The sequence below is a fragment of the Tamandua tetradactyla genome, chromosome 3 (genome assembly GCF_023851605.1).
Source record: "Tamandua tetradactyla isolate mTamTet1 chromosome 3, mTamTet1.pri, whole genome shotgun sequence".
Classification (NCBI taxonomy): domain Eukaryota; kingdom Metazoa; phylum Chordata; class Mammalia; order Pilosa; family Myrmecophagidae; genus Tamandua; species Tamandua tetradactyla.
Window position 1 is genome coordinate 104,375,357 of NC_135329.1, and position 26,060 is coordinate 104,401,416.

General features: G+C 36.9%; 1 protein-coding gene across 1 annotated transcript in view; it reads right to left on the bottom strand.

Annotated features, from left to right (window-relative positions):
* MAP3K19 (mitogen-activated protein kinase kinase kinase 19) overlaps positions 1 to 26,060 on the bottom strand; it is a 67,772-nt gene that overhangs the window by 37,823 nt on the left and 3,889 nt on the right. The window contains exons 3-4 of the mRNA XM_077153642.1: positions 25,797 to 25,912; positions 18,506 to 18,621 (exon numbers count right to left, since the gene is read on the bottom strand). Coding sequence (XP_077009757.1) covers positions 18,506 to 18,621; positions 25,797 to 25,912 — 232 coding nt within the window. The remainder of the gene's footprint in view (positions 1 to 18,505; positions 18,622 to 25,796; positions 25,913 to 26,060) is intronic.

Genomic DNA, 26,060 nt, shown 5'->3' on the forward strand with positions numbered 1-26,060 from the left:
CTAAAACCCAGAGATACTGGACTCTCCAAGAACAACAACCAGCGCCATCATATCATCCCACTACCCTTAATGACAACACACCTTTGCAGCGTTTATGCAGTTCAAGAGTCGCTGCCCAAATATGCCTCCTCATTCTTAGGCCCTGTCTCTTAAAACTCTTAACCTGCTATATTCACAAAACTGTCAAAACAACGAAATGTAGGGACAGCTCTACACCAGCCCCCTCCCGACCAGCTGGAAGCAGATACAGAAAACAGACCTTCACCCTTCAGCATCCCAAAAATTAAAAGGAAAAAAACCTCACAGTTCTCCTGGCTTATCCTGATTCTCACCCTACTAATAACTCTTCTTCTTTTAATATCTGCAGGACCTTACATCATGCAAGCTCTAGTGCATTTTATTCGGTCTACGGTCTATAATATTACTCAAAGCCACATGGAAAACATTATTCTGTTGTGAGAGGGTCAATATCAGCCTCTCACCCCCAAAAATCCATCCCTCCTTTACCTCAGTGCCAGGGAGGAAGAAAACCCAACCCCCCAAATTGACACCTAACAGTAGGAAGCAGCTAGAATGAACAACTTTGACCCCTTTCCTTGCACTCCCTCCCTGGCCTGGCCCAATAGTCCCTCCCTAACCGTTTTTTGTTTGTTTGTTTGTTTGTTTGTTTGTTTGTTTATGTATATGACCAAAGGTTGGAATGTTAGGTAAGACCCTTTCCCCCATGATGTGACTAGCCCTTAACAGATATTCCCACACAGCAGTTCCGTAGCTGATCCCACACCTGCCCTATGACAGCTGTGTCCGCCCTCTGGCAGTTACAGCCCTGCATGACTGCAGTGGCATTTAACTTTTCACCCAGCCCAGACCCTCAGGTGTAAAAACCCTCTAATTGCTCTCCCCAGCAGGCTACAGTCTGACTTCAGACCCCTACCTTGTCGGTGCTTGAATAAATTCCTTCGCTTGTGCTCAGTCTGTCTCTGGGCCATCTTTAAATCTAACAATAATAGCTTAGTTGTCATACCTACTTTCATTTTGGAGTTCTTCCCTTTTAAAGCACTTTAAAAAAATAATAACGTGGAGAACTTTATGTTTTCAATATAGAGCAAAACAACAAATAAAACCATAACTCTTTGTAAACAAAAGAATGGTTGCTGCTAAATCAAGAACCACAGCAGCAACTCCTCTCAATAAATTAAATGGTTGAGAACAAAAAAGTTGCATGTTTCCCTTGAATCTATTTTCCTTAATATTTCGCTTCTATTTAATACAAACTAAGACGTAAAAATTTTCTTAGAGACATTTGTGGATGATGTGAGAAACTAATACTGGATTCAGATTGTATATGATGAAATTGGACAAAATGAGTACATAAATATGTCAATGATGTAGTTACTATTTTAGTACCCACAATAATGGATTTGTAATATGTTTAGAGAATTAAGACCTGGAAGATTCTTGAGGCCGCAAGAATCCAAGGCACGTGAATGTACAGAATAGGGATCTCTCCCCTGCCAAGAGAAATGTGGCACCTGTCAGGCAGATGCTGCAATTCTAACCTCAACTTGTAAGAGAGCTATGGAAGGCAGAGGGCCAGCTGGAGGTGAGTGTATATTATTATAACTTGCCCTGGTAATGTCATAGATAAGACTTAAATGCTGGCTGTTCTTATTCAAAGGATAAGAGGAGGGCTTTCTTTCTCTTCCCTCTTAAAATAAAAAGCCCTTCCCCTAAGATGCAGTCTATAAAGTTTCAGTAGTGCTTTATGTGTGGTGATTTAATGAGACAAGACACTTTGCAGACAACAGCATAATCAACACATACAGACACTAAATGCTCTAGACAGAGATGAGTATAGATCTGGCTTAAAAACCATTCTTCCATGTAACAGCGATTTTGTTTTAGGGACAGATGTCATGTCCCTAAACATAAACAGCCACTCAGAGAGAGTTCAAATAGAGTCAAGAAGCTTATCTGGGCGGGCCGCGGTGGCTCAGCGGGCAAAGTGCTTGCCTGCTATGCCGGAGGACCTCGGTTCGATTCCCGGCCCCAGCCCATGTAACAAAAACGGAGAAACAGAATACAATAAAACAAGAAAATGTTTAAGATGTTTCCCTTTCTTCCTTCCTTCCTTCCTTCTATCCTTCCTTCCTTCTCTCTGTCTTTCCTTTAAAAAAAAAAAAAAAAAAAAAAAAGAAGCTTATCTGGAGGTTGTTCTTACACAAGCTTCAGTAGACCTTGCTACCTATCGTAACCTGCCAACCCCCAACCAGGACCATTCCAGCCAATCCTAAAGAACACCTAGGGCAATATATAGGACTTCACAAGGGTTCCATGCACTAGAGTAGCTTCCCAGAAACCTACAACCTCCAGATGGGTCCCTGTTCCAGATAAGTCCTGAAACCTAGCCCAGCCTCTCAGAATATCAGATAGTTCTATCTCCCTACTCCATATTAATGACAGACCCTTCCAATATCAAAAATTTAGAATTGCCATAGCCCAAACATCCCTAAAGAGAAGGATGGAAAGATCAAAGGTGATGGTAGAGTTATACAGAGAAGATAGGATTTAAAAAATGAATATGATTACTGAATCATTAAATTGATATCGCTTTTAGTCTCCAGTATTTTATAGCAACTAAAAGTAAAAACCTAAAATTGTGAAATTGTAACCCATGTCAGACTCTGAAATATGTTCTACAGCTAACTGTGGTGCTGTGCTTTGAAATTGATAGCTTTTTTGTATATATGTCATTTTTCATAAAAAAAAAAAAAAAAGAAGGAAAAAATGTCAATTGTGATGATAAAAAAGTATTTAAACCCTCTTGCTCCTATATTCTGGAGCAGCTAGAAGGAAAAATATGAGAGGATTGCATGGTAGCCCATGACAAACACTGGGATTTGTCCTGCAACCACCTGATGAAACATGCTTTGAAAACTATTGCCATTGTATTTCTTTGCTTTGTATATATATCATACTATATAATAAAAAAGTTAAAAAACAATTAATAGTCACTAATTCCCTAATCCTTTTAAAAGATTCTTACAGAGCTCCAACCACAGAGTTCTTCTAAAACTAACCTTCTTTTCTGCCCACCTTTGTCCAAAATGGAAAACAAAAAATATGTATAGCTTTGGTCCAGGAGTGTAAACATAGGGGAATTCCTGGGCAGGCTAACCTTTAGAGAACAAGCCTTCAAGATCTCAGGTCTTAGGGAACACCCCCCACCACTGCTGCATTCAACTAAACAATGGAGTGTTGCAGAGACAGTGATAAAACAAGGCTTCTACTGCATGCAGGGAGGGGAAGGAAAAAAAAGACAAGATCCTGCCTACTTGACCTGGAGGTTAAAAGAAGAGCAAAGGGAATGAAGCAAAATGACTCAATTTCTTAAGCCAACAGCAAGGGTTCTCTTTTCTATCTAAGAGTCTCAGATGAATAATCTGCTGGCAGTAGGTAGCTTGCTCCATATCTTCTTGCAGAATCAGAGAAGAGCGACACTATGTATCAATAATAAAGCAAAACTCAAAAGCAGCCATGAGAATAGACAAAAAGATAGTTTATCTAAGTACCCATCTTGTATAAGAAATGGAGACTTTGCATATTTGAAATGACTGCTCAGCCACACAGGGTCATATGCTTGAAAGCCAGGTATCTTGTGATTGGTAAATTTGCAAAGAAAAAATTGAGATTGCAGGAGTACTAGTGCTTTGTGAAAACAAAGCTGGAATAGCAGAAGACCCTTGGATTGGATAATCTCTTAGTTCACAGCCACATTTCTGATGTCAGAACAAAAAATAAAATTGAAAGGAAGAGGGGAAATGCTCAGCCTTCGAGCATTTAAGTGAATGCCTCAGCTCTTCACTATGGTTTTGGAGAGGAGACCACAGGTTACCTGGAGAAGCGTAGAACATTTTCTAGAATCAGGCCAAGGCCGATCTGCGTGCCTCTTCAGCAGCACAGATAAGAGAGTGGCAGCCCAATTACTTTAGCACTATGACTCTAGACTTGTAATTTCATTCCAGGATTCCTGTAACTAAGGTACTTTTGGCCTCCAGGCAAAAGTCAGGTACCTATCTCCGGCCAGCCTTGTGGTCAGTGACATGTAGGAGGTCTGGCCTGGTTCACCTGCTCCTAGATTGTTGTTAATTTCACTGCCTATCCCTCTCGGTGATTAAAAAATTCTGCTGGTATCTGACAAGTTCCTTCTTCTTCCATCCAAGTACGAAGTGTGGTTTATTCTTTCTACCATATAAGGAAAGAGAGAAAAGTATTATTTGAAAACGGAGGAGAAAAAGAAATTGCGCATAATCCAACTAAAAAGCAAACACTGTTAATATGGAAACTGTATTTGCTTTGTGTGTTTCCTAACCATTTAAAATATATAGTTGGGTCATACAATGTTTTATTCAGCTTTTGCATTTAAGACAAGCATAAATTGCATAAGCAATTTACGAAGCAAATATCATTTCAATGGCTTTTCCCTCAGCAAATAGCTATCAGAGGTTTATAACATTATTTATTTAATAAGTCCTGTGATTTTTTACAATATAAATTTCATGATGCTTATTAGGCAAAATTCTTCATGGTTATACACAATGCTGTGAACATCTCTATGGCTAATATTCCAGTTTTGCATTATTTCTTTAGAGTAGATACAGAATTGTTGCACCAAAGAGCATAAAAAAATTTTAAGTTTCTTTACACACATTGCATTAAAAGAAAAATGTGTACCTATTTACTCTTCACTAGCAGTGCATAGGTTTGTTTCCCTACATCTCCTTTATCAGTTATCATTGCTTGTCATTTTTATTAATGTAGTAGCTGGAATTAACGTTACTTGGATTTGTGTTCTTTTATTATTATTATTTATTTATTTGCATGGGCAGGCTCCGGGAATCGAACCTGGCATGGTAGGTGAGAATTCTGCCACTGAGCCACCGTCGCACCACCCTGTGCTCTTTTATTAAATAGAACAGCTAGAGAGAGTTTCAGATGCTTATGGATTACTTGAGTTCATCTTTTTAGCATAAATACATGTAATATAAAAAATCCTTAGTCTAAAACGATAACTCAAACCATATTTCTACCATTTCACATAATTACAGTGATTCAGTGAAATTTTATGCTAAACATTGGAAAATAATAGTCTTCATTTCGCAGTGTTAAATATATTTAGTTTTCTGTATTGACTAGTGGTCTGTGATCAGTCTGAGTTGCTCAGTTCATTTATTAGTTAGTTTTTCAGGAAAAGCTAGAAGACAGCAGAATGTGGGCACAGCAACCTACAGAATCTATAACAGTGGCTAGTATTTATATATAGTGCCAGAGACTGTTCTATGAACTTTACATATATTGGTTCACTTAACCTTACAAAGCAGTTGCCCCTCTTAGCATGGCCAGTAGTGTGTCAGTCTTATAATCACGATCCTCACAAAAACTCTAAAGATAAGAACTATTATCTCTTTTTTTCATACATGAAGCCCAGAGAAGTTAGGTAGCTCACCCAAGTTCACACAGCTAGACAGTGGTAGAGCTAGGATTCATACCCAGACTCTGAGTCTGGTTCCAGAGCACTTAACTGCTCTGCTGTATTGCCACCATGAAAAATTTTAAACAAAGAATTTCAAAAAGAACCAGAATGAAAAGAACAACAACGAGCAAAATGGAGAAAAAGGATACTGAAACTTAATTTATAAGTTTTGCACAGAAAAAAAACAATGATGTGTGACATCTACCTGATGAAGGTTTTAGCCATAGAATAAAATGGAAACGCACAAGAATCACAAACCAAAAGGTGTAGGGAATAATATCTACTTTGAAAGTGACAATGGAGATGAAGACTCTAAAACAGAAACAGTTAAGAATTTTCTCTTTTCTTTTAGAATGCTGAGCACTAAGGAGTTTAAGATGTGGTCAGATGCCAGAGGAGGAGAACTGAAATGCACCTACTAGTGAGTGAAGAAGAGAAAAAATTAAAATAGCAAATCCCAAACACAGATGGATTTGATAAACTACTGACAATAATGCAGGAAGTGACAAGTGGCCTAGAAATAGATCACAGAGTTCTAATCTCCAAGCAACAGGAGTACCAAAAAGCAGCAGAGAAATCATACATAATTAAATTTGGAAAGTAGATTTTTCTAAGATGAAAAAAGATTCAGTCGATAAAAGAAGTCTCTCAAGAGCAGTCGTTTAATCAAGACAGCTGCTTGTATTTGCAAGCTACAAAAACCTATTGCAGACAACCAAAAAGAATATTGAGCTTTCATTCAAAGAGAAGATGTGAAGGATGACCTTCAGTTTTGTAGTTTAAACACTAGAGAAAGCACCAGGGAAGAAAAGGCATGTCCGATACTGAAAAAATCTATTTCTCCCTTAAAAATGAGTTCAAAGTTCCTTTCAATCATAAGAAGAAAAAATATAGTGAAAGTTAAAAAAAGTTTGAAAGTTACATGAAAAAAGTTCTAACATGAAGAGATTTTAGTCCTTTTAAAAAGAAAGCAGTGCAAATATACCACAAAAAAGAAAAGGGTATTTTTAAATCAGTTTCTATAAATGCGTGACATTAACTTTATACATAGGTCTCTAGTATTTTATTCCGATTACTATGTAATATTAGTAACCAAAAACAATATGATTTACACTATTGTATCAAAACCTACTACATAGTAGGGTTTCTCAGCCTCAGCATTATTGACATTTTGGACTAAATTCCTTTGACCAAAATAATTCTGTGCATTGCAGTATGTTTAACATTATCCCTGGCCTCTACCCACTGGATGCCAGTAGCATTACCCCCCACCCCCCAAGTTGTGACATAAGAAATGCCTCCAAACATTGCCAAATGTCCCGTGAGGAGGGAGTGGCAAATACCCCTGAGCTGAGAACCACTGCACTAAAGCAACTTTGGAGAAGCAGTTACACTACTATAAATAGTGCTTCCACCTTTTGGCAATTGTGAATAATGCCACTCTGAACATCAGTGTGCAAATATCTGTTTGAGTCTCTGCTTTTAGTTCTTTTTGGTCTATCCCTAGATGTGGGATTGCCAGGTCATATGGCAATTCTACGGTTAAATTTCTAAGGAACTGCCAAACTGCTTTCTAAGGAATTGCCGAACAATTTTACATTCCCACTGTTGTAGTTTGCTAGCTGCCAAAATGTGGTATACCAGAAATGGAATGGCTTTTAAAATGGAAATTTAGTAGTTTGCTAGTTTACAGTTCTAAGGCTGAGAAAATGTCCCAATTAAACAAGTCAATAGAATGTCCAATCACAGGCATCCAGGGAAAGAGACCTTGATTCAAGAAGGCTGATGAAGTTCAGGATTTCTCTCTCAAGTGAAAAGGCACACGGCAAACACAGTCAGGGCTTCTCTCTCTTGGCTGGAAGGGCACATGGCGAACACAGCGTTATCTCTTAGCTTTCTCTCCTGGTTTCCTGTTTCATGAAGCTCCCCAGGTGGGAGGCGTTTTCCTTCTTCATCTCCAAAGGTCACTGGCTGGTGGACTCTGCTTTGTGGTGCTACAGCATTCTCTGCTTTCTCTGAATCTCTCATTCTCCAAAATGTTTCCTCTTTTATAGGACTTCAGAAACTAATCAAGACCCACCCAAATGGGTGGAGACATGTGTCTCTTAATCCAATTTTAACAACCACTCTTGATTGGATTACATCTCCAAGGAGATGATGTGATTACAGATTCAAACATACAGTACTGAATGGGGATTATTCTGCCTTTACAAAATGGGATTTTGATTAAAACATGGCTTTTCTAGGGGACATACATCCTTTCAAACCAGCACACCCACCAATAACATCCTCTCCAACACTTGCTGTTTTCCATTTTTTTACTAGTAACCATTCTAGTGGGTGTGAAATGGTATGTCATTGTGAAATCGATATGCATTTCCTTAATGACTAATGCTGTTGAGCATCTGTTCATGTGTTTATTGCCCATTCGTTTATTTTCTTTGGAGAAATGCCTTTTCAAGTCTTTTACCCATTTGTTAACTGGGTTGTCTTTTTACTGTTGAGGTATAGGATTTCTTTAAATATCCTGGATATTAAATCCTTATTGGATATGTGTTTTCCAAATAATTTTTCCCATTCTGTAGGTTGTATTTACTTTCATAATAAAAGTGTTTTTTTTTAATTTCATTAAAAAAAGAAAAAATAGTGCAATCTGTCCTGAACAGCTTGTCCTGTTTAGAAAGCACAAAGTTAAAATATTCAAATGGTAATAACAAAGTTTCCACTCTTCCCCATTCTACTCTATGCCCCAGAAGAGTCCTGAATTAACCATTCCCATATTTCAAATTTTTAATGAATTTTAATTTTTATTAAAATTAAACCTACACATTATTTTTTAAAAGTCAAGTAATGATAACAAATATAACAAAATCATCAGTCTCTCTCCCCATACATTCCCTAAGAGGTAGTCACATCACTTAATGGCTATTTCTTCTGATATTTTCTTCTTCATCTCTAGATAATACATTTATTCTGCTACCTCTTGAGTTTTAAAGTTGGTCATAATTTATTGAGTTCTTATGGTAGATTAAGATTTAATATTCATATACCCTCTTACCCATTCTTCCAATAAATTCACTCTTTTTTGTTAAATCTATAGTCAAAGTTCAAATAATGATTATGTGAGCATTGTACTATGTAGTACTACAATGGTAGTGTAGTTTAAAACACATAACTTTTTTCCTGGACAAGACCTTAATTTCCGTTTTATTTGTAATTGCTTTGTTTTAATTGCTTTTCTTATTTTTTTAATGCCTAAATCTTCCCAGCCTCCAATGGTCTTCATTTTTTTTTTCTTTGCATGGCAGACACCAGGAATAGAACCTGGATCTCTGGCATGGCAGGTGAGAACTCTGCCACTGAGCCACCGTTGCACCACCCTCCAGTGGTCTTTTAACATAACCCTTCACATGGTCAACAATATCAGATAATATATCAGTTCCATTTCTGCCCTTGACATCCATTCTCCTGTTCCATTCTGAGCAACTTCTTCTAAGTCTGCTCCATGGTTGACGTCCTTGGACTTGCCTTTTCCATTATACCAGGGACTCCTTCCTCTCTCTTGCATTGGATCCCAGTTCCCTTAAATCATGGATCCCATTTTTCTCTATATCCTAATCTACTCCTTTAATTTAATAGAGAATATAGTAACTTCCTGAAAAGATGTATTAGAAGTATCCCTTTTAAGAGGGTCTGAAAATTGTCTTTAACTTTTTTTTTTTTTTAACATGGGCATGCACTGGGAATCAAACCCAGGTCTCCAGCATGGCAGGCAAGAACTCGGCCTGCTAAGCCACACCCTTTATTCAACTCTTCTATGTGATTGATAGATGGTTTATACATTGAATTCTAGGATGAAAACCATATATTTTTTTCTCAGACATTTTAAGACATTTCTCCCTCCCTCTCATTTTTTTTGCTTCTTTTAATTTGAATATAACATGCTATGCTGGTTTGAAACTGTTGTGCACCCCAGAAAAACCTTGTCCTTCTAATCCTGGTTCGGTATTGTAGGGTGGGACTCTTTGATTAGATTATTTCCATGGAGATATAATCTACACAATTGTAGGTGTGACCATTTGATTAGATGGAGCCATGACTCCGCCCAGTTAAAATGTGTCTTGATTAGTTTACTACAATCCTTTAAAAGAGAAGACATTTTGGAGAGAGTCCAGAAGCATCAGAACCAACACAAGACCCAGACATTTAGAGATGCAGAAAGTAAGTGCCCCTGGGGAAGTTGTTTGAAACCAAAAGCCAAAGACCCCAGCAGATGTCAGCCATGTGCCTTCCCAGCTGGCAGATATGATCTGGACCCATCTGCCTTTCTTGAGACAAGGTATCTCTCTCTGGGTGCCTTATTTGGACATTTTTATGGCCTTAGAACTGTAAACTTGCAACCTAATAAATTCCCTTTTAAAAGCAATTTCAATTCTAGTGTATTGCATTTCTGACAGTTTTAACAAACCAAACCACTTGCATTCAGAAAAATGCACATATCGTGTATAAATTCATGAATTTGATATAAACTGAACACACTTCTGTTACAGATCAAATAGAAGAATATTACCCCAAACAACATTCCAAAGACTCTTTCATCAACCAGTATCCTGAATTCTAACACCACAGATTTGTTAAAACTGCTTGTGGACTTTACAGAAATTGAATCATATAGTTGTTATTCTGTGTCTGGCTTATTTTGCTCAACATTATAATTTGGCGGTTCATCCATCTTGTTGCATGGAATTTAGTTCATTCATTCTTATTATTGTTTATATACAGTTTTTCACTATATGAATATACCACCGTAGTTTATTTAGGCTCTCTATTGTTAATAGACATTTGGGTAGTGTCCTCTTTGGAGCTATTGTGAATAGTGCTATTATGATCATCATATATGTGCCTTTTAATAAACACATATACACATCTCTGTTGGATATAATCACATGAGAAGAATTGCTGGTTCATTCAGTGTGCATATATTCAGCTTTAACAGATAATACCAAGCAGCTTTCCAAGATTATTGTAACAAGTCATAGTCCCATCATCAGTGTATGAGAGTTTGGGTTGCTCTACATCCTTGCCAAAAATTGGTATTTTCCAATTTTTTAAATTTTAGCTATTCTGTTGGGTATACAGTATCATCACATTGTAGTTTTAATTTACATTTACCCAATGACTAATAAGCTGAGGATGTTTTATGTTTTATTGGATATCTTCTTTCACGAAGCATCTCCTCACTCTTTGACCACTTTTCTATTAGGCTATCCATCTATCTGATTTGTGGAAGTTTTTAATTTATTCTGGACACAAACCCTTTGTCATATATTTATTGTAAACATCATTTTTCATTTTGTACATTGCCTTTTTATTGCCTTAATTATGTCTTTGGATGAACAGAAGTATTTACTTTAATATAGTCCATTTAATCAATTTTTCTTTTATGGTCAGCACATTTTGTGTACTGTTTAAGAAATTTTTATGCAAGGTCACAAAGATTTTCTCCTATGTTTTCTTCCAAAACAGTTTTATGGGGTTACCTTTCACAATTGGAACTGCAAACAATGGAATTGCTTCTGCAAAATACTTATTTTTTTATATATGGATAGCCCACATACGATGTATTAACAAGCCCATCCTTTCCCCATGGTACTGCAGCATGAGCTTTGTAATAATTCAGGTAGATGTGTGGATCTGTTTCTCTATCCTTACATGAATACCTCACTGTCTTAATTAGTATAGCTTTATAATAGGCCTTACTATTTGATAACCTAAAACCTCCAACTTTGTTATTCTCAGTATTATTTTCATTAACTTTGGCCCTTGTCTTATAATCTTACAATATGAATTTAGAATCCACTTGTCAATTTACACACACACACACAGAAACCTGCTGGGTTTTGATTAGGATTGCACTGAATCCATTGATTAATTTGGACAGAATTGACATATTAACAAATTTGAATTATCCATCCATGATTATGTTATGTTCTTCCATTTACTTAAATTTTCTTTAAGTTCTTCAGCAATCTTTTATTGTTTTCAATGTAGAGATCTTTCTCTGTTCCCCATTTTTTTAGATTGTGATGTTACTTTTAAGATATCATATTTGATTCTGGTTTCCTATCCTCTGCATATGACTTTTCTCTCTGTCTCTAAAAATCTCTTTTGGTTCTCAGAACTTTAATTCTATTTTTCCTTAATTTTCTTTCTTCCTTTTAAGACAATTTCTTCCCCTGGGCGGTGCAATGGTGGCTCAGCTGCAGAATTCTCTTCTGCCATGCCTCAGACCCAGGTTTGATTCCCGGTGCCTGCCCATGCAAAAAAAAAACTACAACAGCAACAACAAAAAGAATTTCTTCCCCTTCATTTTCCTTGTGCTCTCCATTTCATCTGTTTGCCTGCTTTGGCTCTGTCTTCCATCTTGAAGGTTTTCCGCAAATATCTGGAGATCCTTGGTTATCTATGCATATTAAAGGAGATACTAAAATCTGAACAGAAGTTTTCTGGGTATGGTGGTTTTTATCAATTGATAGGTGTTTTAGTTGGCTAGCTGCCAGAATGCAATATACCAGAAACCAAATGACTTTTGAAAAGGGGGAATTTAGTAAGTTGTATGTTAACAGTTTTTAGGCCATGGAAATGTCCCAATTAAAGCAAGCCTATAGAAATGTCCAATCTAAGGCATCCAAGGAAAGATACCTTGATTCAAGAAGGCTGATGAAAGTCAGGGTTTCTCTCTCATCTGAAAAGGCACATGGGGAACACGGACAGGGTTTCTCTCTTGGTTGGAAAGGGTGCATGGCGAACATGGTGTCATCTGCTAGCTTCCTCTCCAACTCCCTTGGGAGGCGTTTTCCTTCTTCATCTCCAGAAGTCTCTGGCTGGTGGACGCTCTGCTGCATGGTTCTGTGGCATTCTCTTTTGTGGTTTCCTCATGGCTCTGCTGTTCTTTTCTGCTCTCTCCAAATCTCCCCCTTTGTCCAAAATGTTTCATTTTTTACAGGTGTGCTGGTTTGAAAGGATGTGTGTCCCCTAGAAAAGCCACGTTTTAATCTAAATCCCATTTCATAAAGGCAGAATAATCCCCATTCGATACTGTATCCATCATTATGCTGAGTGAGATTAGCCAGAAACAAAAGGACAAATACTATATGATCTCACTGATATGAACTGACATTAGTGAATAAACTTGGAATATTTTGTTGGTAACAGAGACCATCAGGAGATAGAAATAGGGTAAGATATTGGGTAATTGGAGCTGAAGGGATACAGAATGTACAACAGGACTGAATGTAAAAACTCAGAAATGGATGGCACAATACTACCTAACTGTAATACAATTATATTACAACACTGAATGAAGCTGAATGGGAGAATGATAGAGGGAGGAGGGCTGGGGGCACAAATGAAATCAGAGAGAAAGATAGGCGCTAAAGATTGAGATGGTATAATCTAGGAATGCCTGGAGTGTATAATGATAGTGACTAAATGTACAAATTTAAAAAATGTTTTTGCATGAGGAAGAACAAAGGAATGTCATTACTGCAAGGTGCTGAAAATAGATGGTAATTAATATTTAAAATTTCAACTTATGTGCGAGACTAAAGTAAAAAATGTTTATTTGGTACAAAATTTTAATTTTGACTAGTGCATTTCCCAATATAACTTATGTAGATAGCTTAATTGAACACCATAAGTACATGGAACCTTGAGTAGGGCATGAGATTTTGTTGGTTTGTCCAGAGTGATACCCTGATAAATCCCAGAGTAATTTGATCAGTGAATAAAAAAGTATTTGCAAAGTCCCCTTCGGGGAATGGTGAGAATGGGGAAAATTCAACCTCCCCAAGTTGAATCATTGATATTCTCACAAGCAGTGTGAACAACCATAGCTATAGGTTGAGCCCCCAGTCTTGGGGTTTGTTCATATGAAACTTAACCCCACAAAGGATAGGTCAAGCCTACTTAAAATTAGGCCTAAGAGTCACCCCCAAGAGAACCTCTTCTGTTACTCAGATGTGGCCTCTCTCTCCAGCCAACACAGCAAGCAAATTCACCACCCTTCCCCTGTCTACACGGGACATGACTCCCAGGGGTGTGGACCTTCCTGGCAACGTGGAACAGAAATCCTAGAATAAGCTGAGACCCAGCATCAAGGGACTGAGAAAACCTGCTCCACCAAAAGGGGGAAGAGTGAAAGGAGACAAAGTGTCAATGGCTGAGAGATTCCAAACAGAGTCGAGAGGTTATCCTGGAGGTTATTCTTACGCATTAAATAGATATCACCTTGTTATTCAAGATGTAATGGAGAGGCTGGAGGGAAATGCCTGAAAATGTAGAGCTGTGTTCCAGTAACCATGTTTCTTGAAGATGGTATAATGATGTAGCTTTCACAATGTGAGTATGTGATTGTGAAAACCTTGTGTCTGATGCTCCTTTTATCTACTTTGTCAACAGATGAATAGAACATATGGAATAAAAATAAATAATAGGGGGAACAAATGTTAAAATAAATTTAGTTTGAAATGCTAGTGATCAATGAAAGGGAGGGGTAAGGGGTATGGTATGTATAAATTTTTTTTCTGTTTTTGTTTTATTTCTTTTTCTGAATCGATGTATATGTTCCAAGAAATGATCATGATGATGAACATCCAACTATGTGATGATATTGTGAATTACTGATTATATATGTAGAACGGAATGATCAAAAGAGGAATGTTTGCATTTGTTACATGTTTTTTGGTATTTAAAAAAATTAAATTAAAAATAAATAAATAATAGGGGGAACAAATGTTAAAATAAATTTAGTTTGAAATGCTAGTGATCAATGAAAGGGAGGGGTGAGGGGTATGGTAAGTATAATTTTTTTTTCTGTTTTCGTTTTATTTCTTTTTCTGTTGTCTTTTTATTTCTTTTTCTGAATTGATGCAAATGTTCTAAGAAATGATCATGATCATGAATATGCAACTATGTGATGATATTTTGAATTACTGATTATATATGTAGAATGGAATGATCATATGTTAAGAATGTCTGTGTTTCTTTCTTGTCATATTTTTTTTTAAAATTTAAAAATTAATTAAAAATAAATAAATAATAAGGGGAACAAATATTTTTTAAAAAATACTGTATCCATTCTTTCCAGGTGAGAGAGAAACTCTGACTGTGTTAACCATGTATCCTTCTACTTGAGAAAGAAACCCCGAACTTTATTGGCCTTCTTGAACCAAGGTATATTTTCCTGGATGCCTTCGACTGGACATTTCTATACACTTGTTTTAATTGGGGCATTTTATTGGCTTTACAACTATAAACTTCTGGTATATTGCATTCCAGCAGCTAGAAAACTAGAACAATAGGATTCCAGTAAACTAATCAAGACCCATCTAGAATAGGTGAAGACACATCTCCACCTAATCCAGTTTAACAACCACTCTTGATTGAGTCACATCTCCAGGGAGATAATGTCATTACGGTTTTAAACATACAGTACTGAATAGGGATTAGAAGAAATGGCTGCCTCTATAAAATGGGATTAGGATTAAAACATGGCTTTTCTAGGGCATATACATCCTTTCAAACCAACACAGTAGGCTTCACTGGAGGTGATAATAGGAAATGCTTTAGTTTTGGGGGACTTAGAAATGTCAGCATTTGTAAGTCTCCTTTCTGGTGTCATTAAATTTCTTCAGAAAACGATTTTCCAAACTTTGGGTGTGGTAGTATAAACTGGCTGCTAGCCAGCTGGGCACTGGGCAGGGAAGGATATGGAGGTCATCTCTCTGTTACATATTCAGACACACTCCCCTAGTTTTCAGTTTGAGGCCTTATTCCCACCCCTCACCACAGTTGTTGTCATTAAGTCCAGAACTCCTCCAGCTCAAATTCTCCCCCACAAAATATTTTGCCTTCTGTTGTAATAGTGGCTTTGTTATGTAGAGTGGAAGTAGGTATTGGATCACTCTGCTGCCTGCACAGATTTTCAAACAACGCCCCCGCTCCCCACCCCAGGTTCAACCCCATGTTAACCTCCAGCTTTTGCAGCACCTGATACCTCTGAATACTGAGCTATTCTAGGTCTCTGTGGGGTACATCGTCTTGCTTCTCATTAATATCTCCTTCGTGAGCAACTGGACTTTACCTTCTTCCATGCTGTCAAGCCATTTATTATTCCTCCATTTTCTGACTTTATATTGTGGTTTGGGTTTAGAGAAGTATCTTACCATCTTTCATTGAATCTAAGATGCCATGATTGTCAGAAACACTACTATTTTATGTACCACTGAAAAAGGCAAAACACCTACAATACAACTATGGCAATTGTAAGATGTCCAATTTAAAGATGTAAAAATGCAAATTATGCATCTTAGAATTGATAGCAGTTATACTGAAAGAAGCCTAATTGGTTTTTTTGTTTGTTTGTTTGTTTGTTTTTTTACAAAAGAGTGAAAGTAATTCAGTGGAAGAGGATATTTACAACAAATGATGCTGCAGGCATCAATGAGCAAAAAAAAAAAGATTAACTAAACTTCATACCTTATAAAAAATTAACTCAAAATTGATCATAGATATAAATGCAAAACCAAAGCTATAAATCTTTTAGAAGGGAACACAGGATAAAATCATGACCTAAAGTTGGTTGAGGGATTCTTAGACATGACAGCAAAAGCATGGTCCAAAGATTAAAAACAGATAAATCAATCTTCATCAAAATTAAAAACTTCTATTTTGCAAAAGATCCATCAAAAGGATGAAAAAACAAGCCAAGTTTTCTCAATAAGGAGAAGAAATGTTTACAAATCACATATCCAGAATATTTAAACCCAATAGTCAGAAATCAATCCAATTAAAAAATGGGCAAAAGATGGAACAGATAATTTACCAAAGATGTTAAATGGATGGCAAGTAAATACATGGAAAAAAGGCCAACATCACTAGCCATTAGGGAAATACAAGTTGAAAAAAACAACAAGACACCTCTACAGACTGAACAGAATGTTTAAATTAAAATGCCAAATGCTGGTGGCATTTTTTATATTGTGGTTTGGATTTAGAGAAGCATCCTACCATCTTTCACTGAATCTAAGATGCCACAATTGTCGGAAACACTACTATTTTATATAACGGTATATATAAAATAAGAAAACCTGGGTCTCTTATTATATTGCTGATGTGAGTATAAAATGGTATAGCCACTCTAGAAAAAAGTTTGACAGTTAAACATACACAGTTAAACATATGCCTACCACACAACCTAGAAACTGCACTCCTGGGAATGTCTCCTAGAGAAATGAAAATTTATATTCACACAAAAATTTGTGTACAAATGTTCATATCAGCTTTACTTGTAATATCCCCCAAACTGGGAACAACCCAGATGTCCTTCAACAAGGGAAAAGCTAAACAAACTATAGTACATCTATATATCCATACCATGGACTACTGCTCAGCAATAAAAAAGGAACAAACTATTAATACATATAGCAATTTGGCTGGATCTCAAAAGCATTATGCTGAGTGGAAAAGCAAATCACAAATGGTTACGTGTATAATTCCATTTATACAGCATTCTTAAAAGGATAAAATTATAGAGACGGAGAACAGATCAGTGGTTATAAGAGCTTAGGGAAGAGAGGATGTGTGTCTATAAAGGGGTAGCAGGAGGCAATTCCTTTGTGGTGAAGGACTGTTCTAAATCTTGGTTGTGGTGATTCAGGGGATAAGATGTCATAGAACAAGAAAGAAAGAAAGAGAGGAAGGAGGAAGGAAGGAAGAGAGAGAGAGGGATGGAGGGAGGGAAGGAAAAATGAATGCATGCAAAATCTCATGAAATCTGAGAAAGTAGTAGTCTAGTTCATTATATTATGTCGATGTCAATTTCCCCTATCATCAGGGAAAGCTGGTTGATGAGGACCCAGAAAGTCTCTACTATTTTTACAAGTTCTTGTGAGACTGTAAGTATTTCAAACACAAAAGTTAAAAATTTAAATTTTTGTTTTTTATTTTCTTTTTTTGATTTGCAAAGATTTTTGGAAGAAGGGAACAAAACGCCTTCACTCCACCATCTTCAAAACTCCTCATTTTTGTTTTAAATGATATAGTCCAAACTTCATTGACTTCTAAAAAGTAATCAATTTTGTGACCATATTTCTTACCAATGAAGCAAAACATATTTTATTTCTTACTAATACAACAGAGAGCAGTAAGATTTGTAACTCCTTGGGCTATGTTTATTTTTATGTGCTCTTCAAAAAGTACCAATGAGCATTGAGTGCAAAGTACATGTTCAATTCCCTCCCTGTAGGCAAACATTTCATACATTGTTTGTACGTCTTCAGTATCACTCCAGAGTTTTCTATGAGTTACAATTCTTTTTACAAGTACCGTTATTAAACTGTAGGAGATTTTTGTTTAGTTATTCATCATGGCCAGGGGTGGTAACCACGACTGTAAGGAAGCACTTCCTCTGTGGTACCATCTGATGGATTTGACGGGATCACATTAATGGTCTCCTCTTTCTCAGCACTAACATACATAGAGACAAGCTACTTTTTATTTATTAATATGGATTCACTTTCAACTATCTGCTTTGGTATTAGATACACACCCACACACACCATACTTGAGACACGGCATTGACTAACTAGTTACTACTCTGAAATTAAACCCTTGGAATGTCTAATTATGCCTTACTTTTTTTTTTTTTTTAAATTTACATGGGCAGGCACCAGGAATTGAACCCAGGTCTCCAGCAGGGCAGGCGAGAACTCTGCCACTGAGCCACCGTTACCTGCCCTCTGCTTTACTTTTCATGATTATATTTAAATACACCATTTTAATATATGGTTATTATAAAATACTCAAGACACACAAAGGAGATAGATAGAGAAAGTTATCAATTTGTTTGATAGTTTTTGTTAGCTCACTTTTTGTTTTTTTGTGTTTTTGTCTTTAAAGGGAACATCTTACCTCACTGCTGCTGAGACTTTGCAAGATTACGTTTTGGTTTTTGGTAACTGTCATCATATCAGCTGGAGAAGAGTTTGTATCATGGCAAATGTCAAGCAATGATTCAGCATGTCTTTCTGCCAAAACAAGCATAAGAATATGTTTTGATAAGACTCATCCCCAGCAATTTCACAGGAAGTTCTAGAGAAATGTCTCTAGGTTCTAAAAACAGCTCCATTTTGTAAAAGATTTTCCTGATACAGTATTCTGGGTTCTGATGAGGCTTTTAGTTGATAATTTTCAGAGGTAGTGATATGAAGACAACAAGAGTCTACAGAATGGAAGGTTAAAAAAAAAGACTTTGATAGCAACTGCTGTCATTGAAGGAGAAAGATAAATAGGTACCTTGGAATTGTGAGCAAGGGAAATATCTTTTAAGAAAGATTGGGTGAATTAATCAACTTCTGAGCACCTACCAAGTCTTAGGATCTATGAGGAATTTGGCTCAACATAAGTCCAATCATTTCATGCTTAATCTCTACATTCTCATTGCAATGCCCTCTTCTGGGTTCTGAGACAGAAGCAAGAACATTTCAACCATTAAAACTGTCAGTGACTGGCCCAGAGTTAGGCAGTCCTCCTCAGTAATAGTCCAAACACTAAAGAAGGACATTTTTCCCTTCAAGTTTCCTGATGATAATCTTTCATCATGAACTTCCACTGGTGGAGAGGTGGAAGAAAAGCCTCTATGTCTCTTCCAACTAAGCCTGGAACACTTCTATGCCTTGTGCAGGGTAGAGAAGACTTGGGGCTGGCTCAGTCACTCCTGGATTTTTCTTCTCTAAAGCACCTACAGTCATTTCATAGTGTTATGGGTTGAATCATGCCCCCTACAAAGACATGTTCAAGTCTTAACCCCCAGTCTTGTGGATATAAACTCAATTGTAAATAGGATCTTCAAAGATCCTATTAAGATGAAGCCAAACTGAATCAGGTGGGCCTTAATTGAATATAAGGAAATTTGGACACAGCAGTAGGAAGCAGTAGGAAACAGGAGACAGACAGCTATCTGCCAGAGGAAGAGATTGAGTTTTGGATAGCTGGCAAGCTACCACCAGAATGCTACAGATTTCCAAGTAAGTATGGGCTGCTAAAGGTTTGATTTTAGACCTTTAGCTTCCAAAACTGTGAGACAATAAGTTCCTGTTGTTTAAGCCACCAAAACTGTGGTATTTGTTATAGCAGCTCTGGAAGACTAAGACACATGGGAGTAGGGATAGTCTCAACACAATGTGGCTAAGAACAGAAATCAGAGCAAAATATAGGGTCTTACAGACCACCTGGCAATTTGAATAGTATAGATTACAAACTTTTTCTTCTTTAGTGAATGAAAGGGCAGTTATTGGGAAGTTAAATAAATAGTGATTAAATGTTATCACTTTAATAATTTGGAATTAACTGGTTCATTTTAGGCAAAGTTGCTAAGCAAGTCCTCAACAATGAGCTGTAAATTATATTTGTTCTATAGCTGCTCAGAGTTGCTGAGCATACTTGCTTTTCCTGTCTAGCACCTAAGACCACATTAAATTCACAGGTTTCTGAACACCAGACAATGACTCCAGTTAGTTCATGAAGGACATTGCTCTCATGTTTATCTTCTGCCTGCTGTCCTGACTACTTCAAGTAAGCATGGGCTCTTTAACGAAAACTTCTTCCCTTCCAATGGCTCTTTCCATTTATCTTGTAACTGAAATAATATTGAACAAGCAACCAAGTGGGATATATCCCAAGAATACAGGTGTGGTTCAACATATGAAATCACTGTAACATACCACAGTAATGGAATGAAGGGGAAAAACAGCAAATTCATCTCAACTGATACAGAAAAAGCATTTGACAAAATCTAACACTCAACAACCTAGTTTGTTCAGTGTTGCTCAAAACACTCAACAAACTAGGTATAGAAAGAACCTCCTCAAAATGATAAAGGGTATTTATGAAAAATCCATAGCTAACATCATACTCAATAGTGAAAGATTGAGAGATTTCCCCATAAGATCAGGAACAAAACAAGGAGTCTTGCTTTTGCTACTTCTATTCAACACTGTATTGGAAGTTCTAGACAGAGCAATTAGACAAGAAAAATAAATAAAAGGCGTCCAAATTGAAAAGGAAGAGGTATATTTATTTTAATTTGAAGAGTGACCTGATCTTATATACAGAAAATCCTAAAAATTCCACAAGAAAACTACTAGAGCTTATTAACAAATTCAGAAAAATAGAAAATACAAGATCAATGCACAAAAATCAAGGATTAATTTTATTCCTATACCTAGCCATGAACAATCAAAAAATGAAACTAAGAAAGCAATTCCATTTATAATAGCACCTAAAATAATAAAATAATTAGGAATGAATTTAACAAAGGAGGTGGAAGACTTATACACTTAAAAATAAAATATTATTGAGAGAAATTAAAGAAGACCTACATATATGGGAAGAAGCCTAGTGTTTGTGTCTTGGGAGACTTAATATTGTTAAAATGGCAATACTTCCCCAAACCATCTACAGATTCAATGTACTCCCTATGAAAATTCCAATTACTTTTTTTTCAGAAATGAACAAATTCTCTAAAGTTCATAGGAAATGCAAGGGACCCCAAGAAGCCAAAGCAATCTTAAAAAGAAAAGCAAAGTTGGAGAATTCACACATACCAATTTCAAAACTTACTACAGTAATCCATAGAGACCAATGGAATATAACTGAGAGTCCAGAATTAAACATTTATATCTATGGTGAATTGATTTTCAACAAAATTGCCAAGATCATCCACTGAGGAAAAGAACAGTCTTTACAACAAATGGTGCTGGGACAACTGGAAATCCACATGCAAGAACGAATTTGGATCATTATCTTACACCATAGTGAAAAATTAACTCAAAGTGCATCAAAGACCTAAACGTAAGAGCAACAACTATAAAATTCGGAAGAAAACAAGGAAGTAAATCTTCATGACCTTGTATGTGGCATTGACTCACAGATATGACAGCAAAAGTACACACAACAAAATGAAAAAGAAATATGCAAGTTGGACTTCATCAAAATTAAAAACTTTTGTATGTCAAAGGACTACTATCAAGAAAGTGAACAGACAACCCAAACAATAGGAGGAAATAATTGCAAGTCATATATCCGATAAGGGTCTAGTATGCAGAATATGTAAGGAACTTTTAAATATCAACAATAAAAAGACAAATAATTCAAGTAAAAAATAGGCAAAGATTTGAAAAGACATTGTATATCCCCAAGATAAACAAATGGCTAACTGCACATGAAAAGATGCTCAACATAATTAGCCATTAGGGAAATGCAAATCAAAACCACAATGAGATACTCCTTTATACCCACAAAGATGTCTAAAGCAAAGCAAAAAGAAAACAACAAATGTTGATGAGTATGTGGAGAAATTAGAGCACCTATACATTACTGGTGGGAGTGTAAAATGGTGCAGCCATTGTGGAAAACAGTTTGGCAGTTCTTCAATAAATTAAATATAGAATTATCATATGACCCAGCAATCCCATTCCTAGGAATATATCAAAAAGAATTGAAACTAGGAGTTCAAATAAAAATATGTACACAAATGTTCATAGTAGTGCTATTCAAGCAGGAAAAAGGGAAACAATCCAAATGTCTGTTAATGGATGAATGGATAAAGAAAACATGATATATCCATATAATGGAATATTATTCTCCCATAAAAAGAAATAAAATTCTGATACATGTTACAAGATGGATGACTTCAAAAACATTAAAAGAATACATATTAATATATATACATTCTTTTATATATTTTATATATTAATATATATTAAAGGTCATATATTATATGATTGCATTTATATGAAATATTCAGAATAGGAAAATCCATAGAGACAAAGCCAATAAGTGGTTATAAGGGCAAGGAGGATAGAGATTGACCTCTAAATGGATCCTGGGTTTCCTTTTTGAGGGAATGAAAATATTTTGGAACAAGATAGAGGTGATGGTTGTGTAACATCGTGAATGTACTAAATCCCCCTGAATTGTAAACTTTAATACAGTTAATTTTATGTTATGTGAATTTTATTTTAAAAAAAGAGATACTAAAATGTATATTTATCAAATGAGTGATCTATACTCAGAACACTACTTGCTCCCCATATTTTCATTCTTTACCCTCTGTCATCTATTGTTTGCCTCCATGCTGCCATAGAAATTTCTCACTTCTGCTTTGTAATCTCTTTTCCGATTTGACTTTGTTTCCCACTCCCTCCTCTTGCCACTCTCTCCTGATTCTCCTCTCAAGTCCCTATGTACACACCACACTCAGATTGTCAGTGCACTTTCTCTGTTCCACCCTCTATACCTTTTTTTTTTGTTAATCATCAATTGGTCAAAGACCTCAGTCACTCTCAGGTCCTCCCAATCTCCTCTCTGAAGATAACTCCCACACTAACACATCATCCTGTCCTTTCCCATAAGCCCAGTTCCACATACAATTGTTACCTCAAAGTCACCACTTTCCATCAAACTCAATATTTTAAAACTCATTTCCCTCCCATCCATTATCCTCACCAAACCAGAGTGCTCCCCCATTTTGTTGGTTGTATTTCCATCCCCCATTTTTCAGAACTGAAACTTTCGAATAATCTTTGACTCAGTTCTCTCAAGTTTTGTCTCTGTGTCCTCTCTATCAACGTTTTATCACTAAGTTCTCTGTTCTTTCTTTCAGACTCATACCTAACACTTCTCACACCCACTACCATATGCCAACTAAGGACTCTTTCCCTGGTTCTTATCAAATGGACATTTCTACCCTTTCTGAATAGAACTCCCTGCTATGAGTCTCTTACCTCAAATCCATCCTACACGATGAGAAGAAGCTAATCTCCTTGAAACATGGCTTTCCTCATTCTTTGCCTTAAAATTCTTTAGTGATTCTATTTCATTATTATTATCATTAATTTGGGGGGTGCATGGTCTGGGAGTTCAACCCAGCCCTCCCCCACATGGAAGGCGAGCATTCTACCACTGAGCCACCTGTGCACCCTATTTTATTTTTAAATCATGTTCCTCAGCCTGACATTTACCTCAATGGACCCAATTTCTTAATGTATCTAATCTTTTTTTTAATTTTTTCAATGGCAGGTACCGGGAACCAAACCTGGGTCTCTGGCATGACAGGTGAGAACTCTGCCTGCTGAGCCACCGTGGCCCGCCCTTAATGTATCTTATCTTATTTTCCTTTTCTCTAATGTGAACCTTTTGTTCCAGGCTCCTGTTTGCTCCTGGGATGAGCCATGCTCACTTGTAACACAGTACCTTTCTCCACAGTACTTCTCTCATGGATCAGACTGAGTCTCACCTTTTCCACGAAACCCTCCATATTAGAGAAGCTATTCATTACCTGACACAACCGTACCTCTCCCGGTGAAATCCCTGTAAGTGAACAGCCAATCACGTGACATGTCCTGGTCATGGATCATGGGAACAAGAGCCACCTTCACCCAAAACACCTTTTTTGAGGGACTTATGATTGGACCCAGCTCAAATAGAAGGACTGAATCTATCAAGCTACTCTTTGGGAATTAGGAGTTGGAAAACTGAAGTATTTACTGTAAGTTCATGGTATGGCCCCAGGACTAACGCAGACATTTTGGGGCTATTTGAAAGCTGAGGAGCAAACAGAGGAAGCTGGTCTTTGAGAAATGTGATAGAGAAGCAAAAGCCAGAGACTAGGTGACCCCGAGAGAGAGATGGAAGATTTACCTTCATAGTTCCTTATAGTTTCCACTTACCAGTTTAAGATCATGTGGCACCCAGCTATATCTTATTTTCTGGCTTTGAATTTTGTACCATATGTATACTCTTTATTCTTCCCCCACCCCATATTTCCACAGAGCATGAGACTGCTGCTGAATTCCCCAGATAGCGGATTATACATCCAGTTCCTCTGTCAGCCTGTACTTGCTCATTTCCATAGGAGACATGACGAATCTAATTGGTGGGTTGATTAGGCGCTGACCTTCACTGCCCATGGTGGGGTCATGGTGCCATAGGGTGGTCCACATGGTACTAAAGTTTGTTGCCTTGGGCCCCTTTTTCCCAGGAACAGAAGGCTTTCCTTGTACTTCTGGTCTCCCACGCAGTACATCCCCTTGGGGAGGGAAGTCATGTGGTAGGAAGTAGAAGAGGGAAGGAGTATGCTATTTCTCACCGGTGATCAATTTAAAGTGGGAGCTGAGAGACCCCAGCACATCCCACACTCTCCCTGTGACCAGAGAACTCAACATAATGGGAGTTCTTGTCAGCAGTGTTTTGAAGCTAGCCTCTACCAGTTCATAAGAGCCAATTACTAAATTTGCAGGACTTTTAGCAAGCTAGTTGTTAAACAGAGCTAATAATAAAAACCATATTCTATAAACTTCCATTAAACAAACTATATTAAAAACAAAGCTAATAAATATTCAAAACTGATCACTTCTAATTTTATCATACTTTGCTATTTTCTAAGCTCTATATATCCAGTGTGGTAGGACTATTATAATAACGGCATGCAACTGTGCATACCTTCCCAATGCAGCATTTGATGATGTCAAATTGGGAGCTTAAAATTGGCCATAGTGGGAGTCTTTACACCATGGAAATTAGCAAACGCTATACATCAGTGCTCCCCCTCCTTTCTAAGAGCTGGTTGTTAAACATTGACCTGCACACCGCTGATTCCTAGTCACTTGCCTGGCCCACTGAAAAAAACTCATACTCTGATTCTCATTTAATGTGTAGAAACATAGTGGAAAGGAGAAGTGAGATTTGTCCCCTGCCCTGGGAGCTCTAGCTCAGTCCCTTTAAAGTCAAGCAGCTTTCACAAGGTCACATCATTCTCAAGGGCACTCTTCATTATACCTTTCTCTGTGGCTGTGGGGAAGAAAATAACCTTCCCCTTTTTTTGTTCCTTCCCATATCTCATCCAGTTTTCAGGAGCTACTATAAGTCCCTCCTCCCTTCCAGTTCACAGAAAGCTCCTTTTTCTCAGACATATATGTTTTATCCCTGACCATACTGCACACTTTCAAAAATTTGGACTGCACCTTAGACTTTACATCTCACATAGCACCCAATCTCGAGCCTTGTGCAGAGCTGCTACTCAATAAATAGATGTGAGCTTGATTTCTTTAAATGGATTAATCAGAGAGAAGCAGAAAAAGAAAGTATACGAACAAGGCTTTTATAGTTAGGGTATTGATGGATGTGGAACAGTAATATTTACCTGGTTTTGGGATAGAATTCATTAGAATGTCCAATAATTGCTGCCTTCTCAAACTCCTTATTTGTGACACATAATGTATTGCTGATTTTCCACTGAAATCACAGAGTTTAGGATCCCTAGGAAGAATAGAATCAGCAGATTAGTTAAACTGTTGAAAAACAAAACTATTGTGAGAGAAAAAATCATTGGCATTCAATCAACAAAAATAGCCTTTTGTGGTTTGGGGATAATAATGATTTCTCAATATATGAGATAGATGGGGAC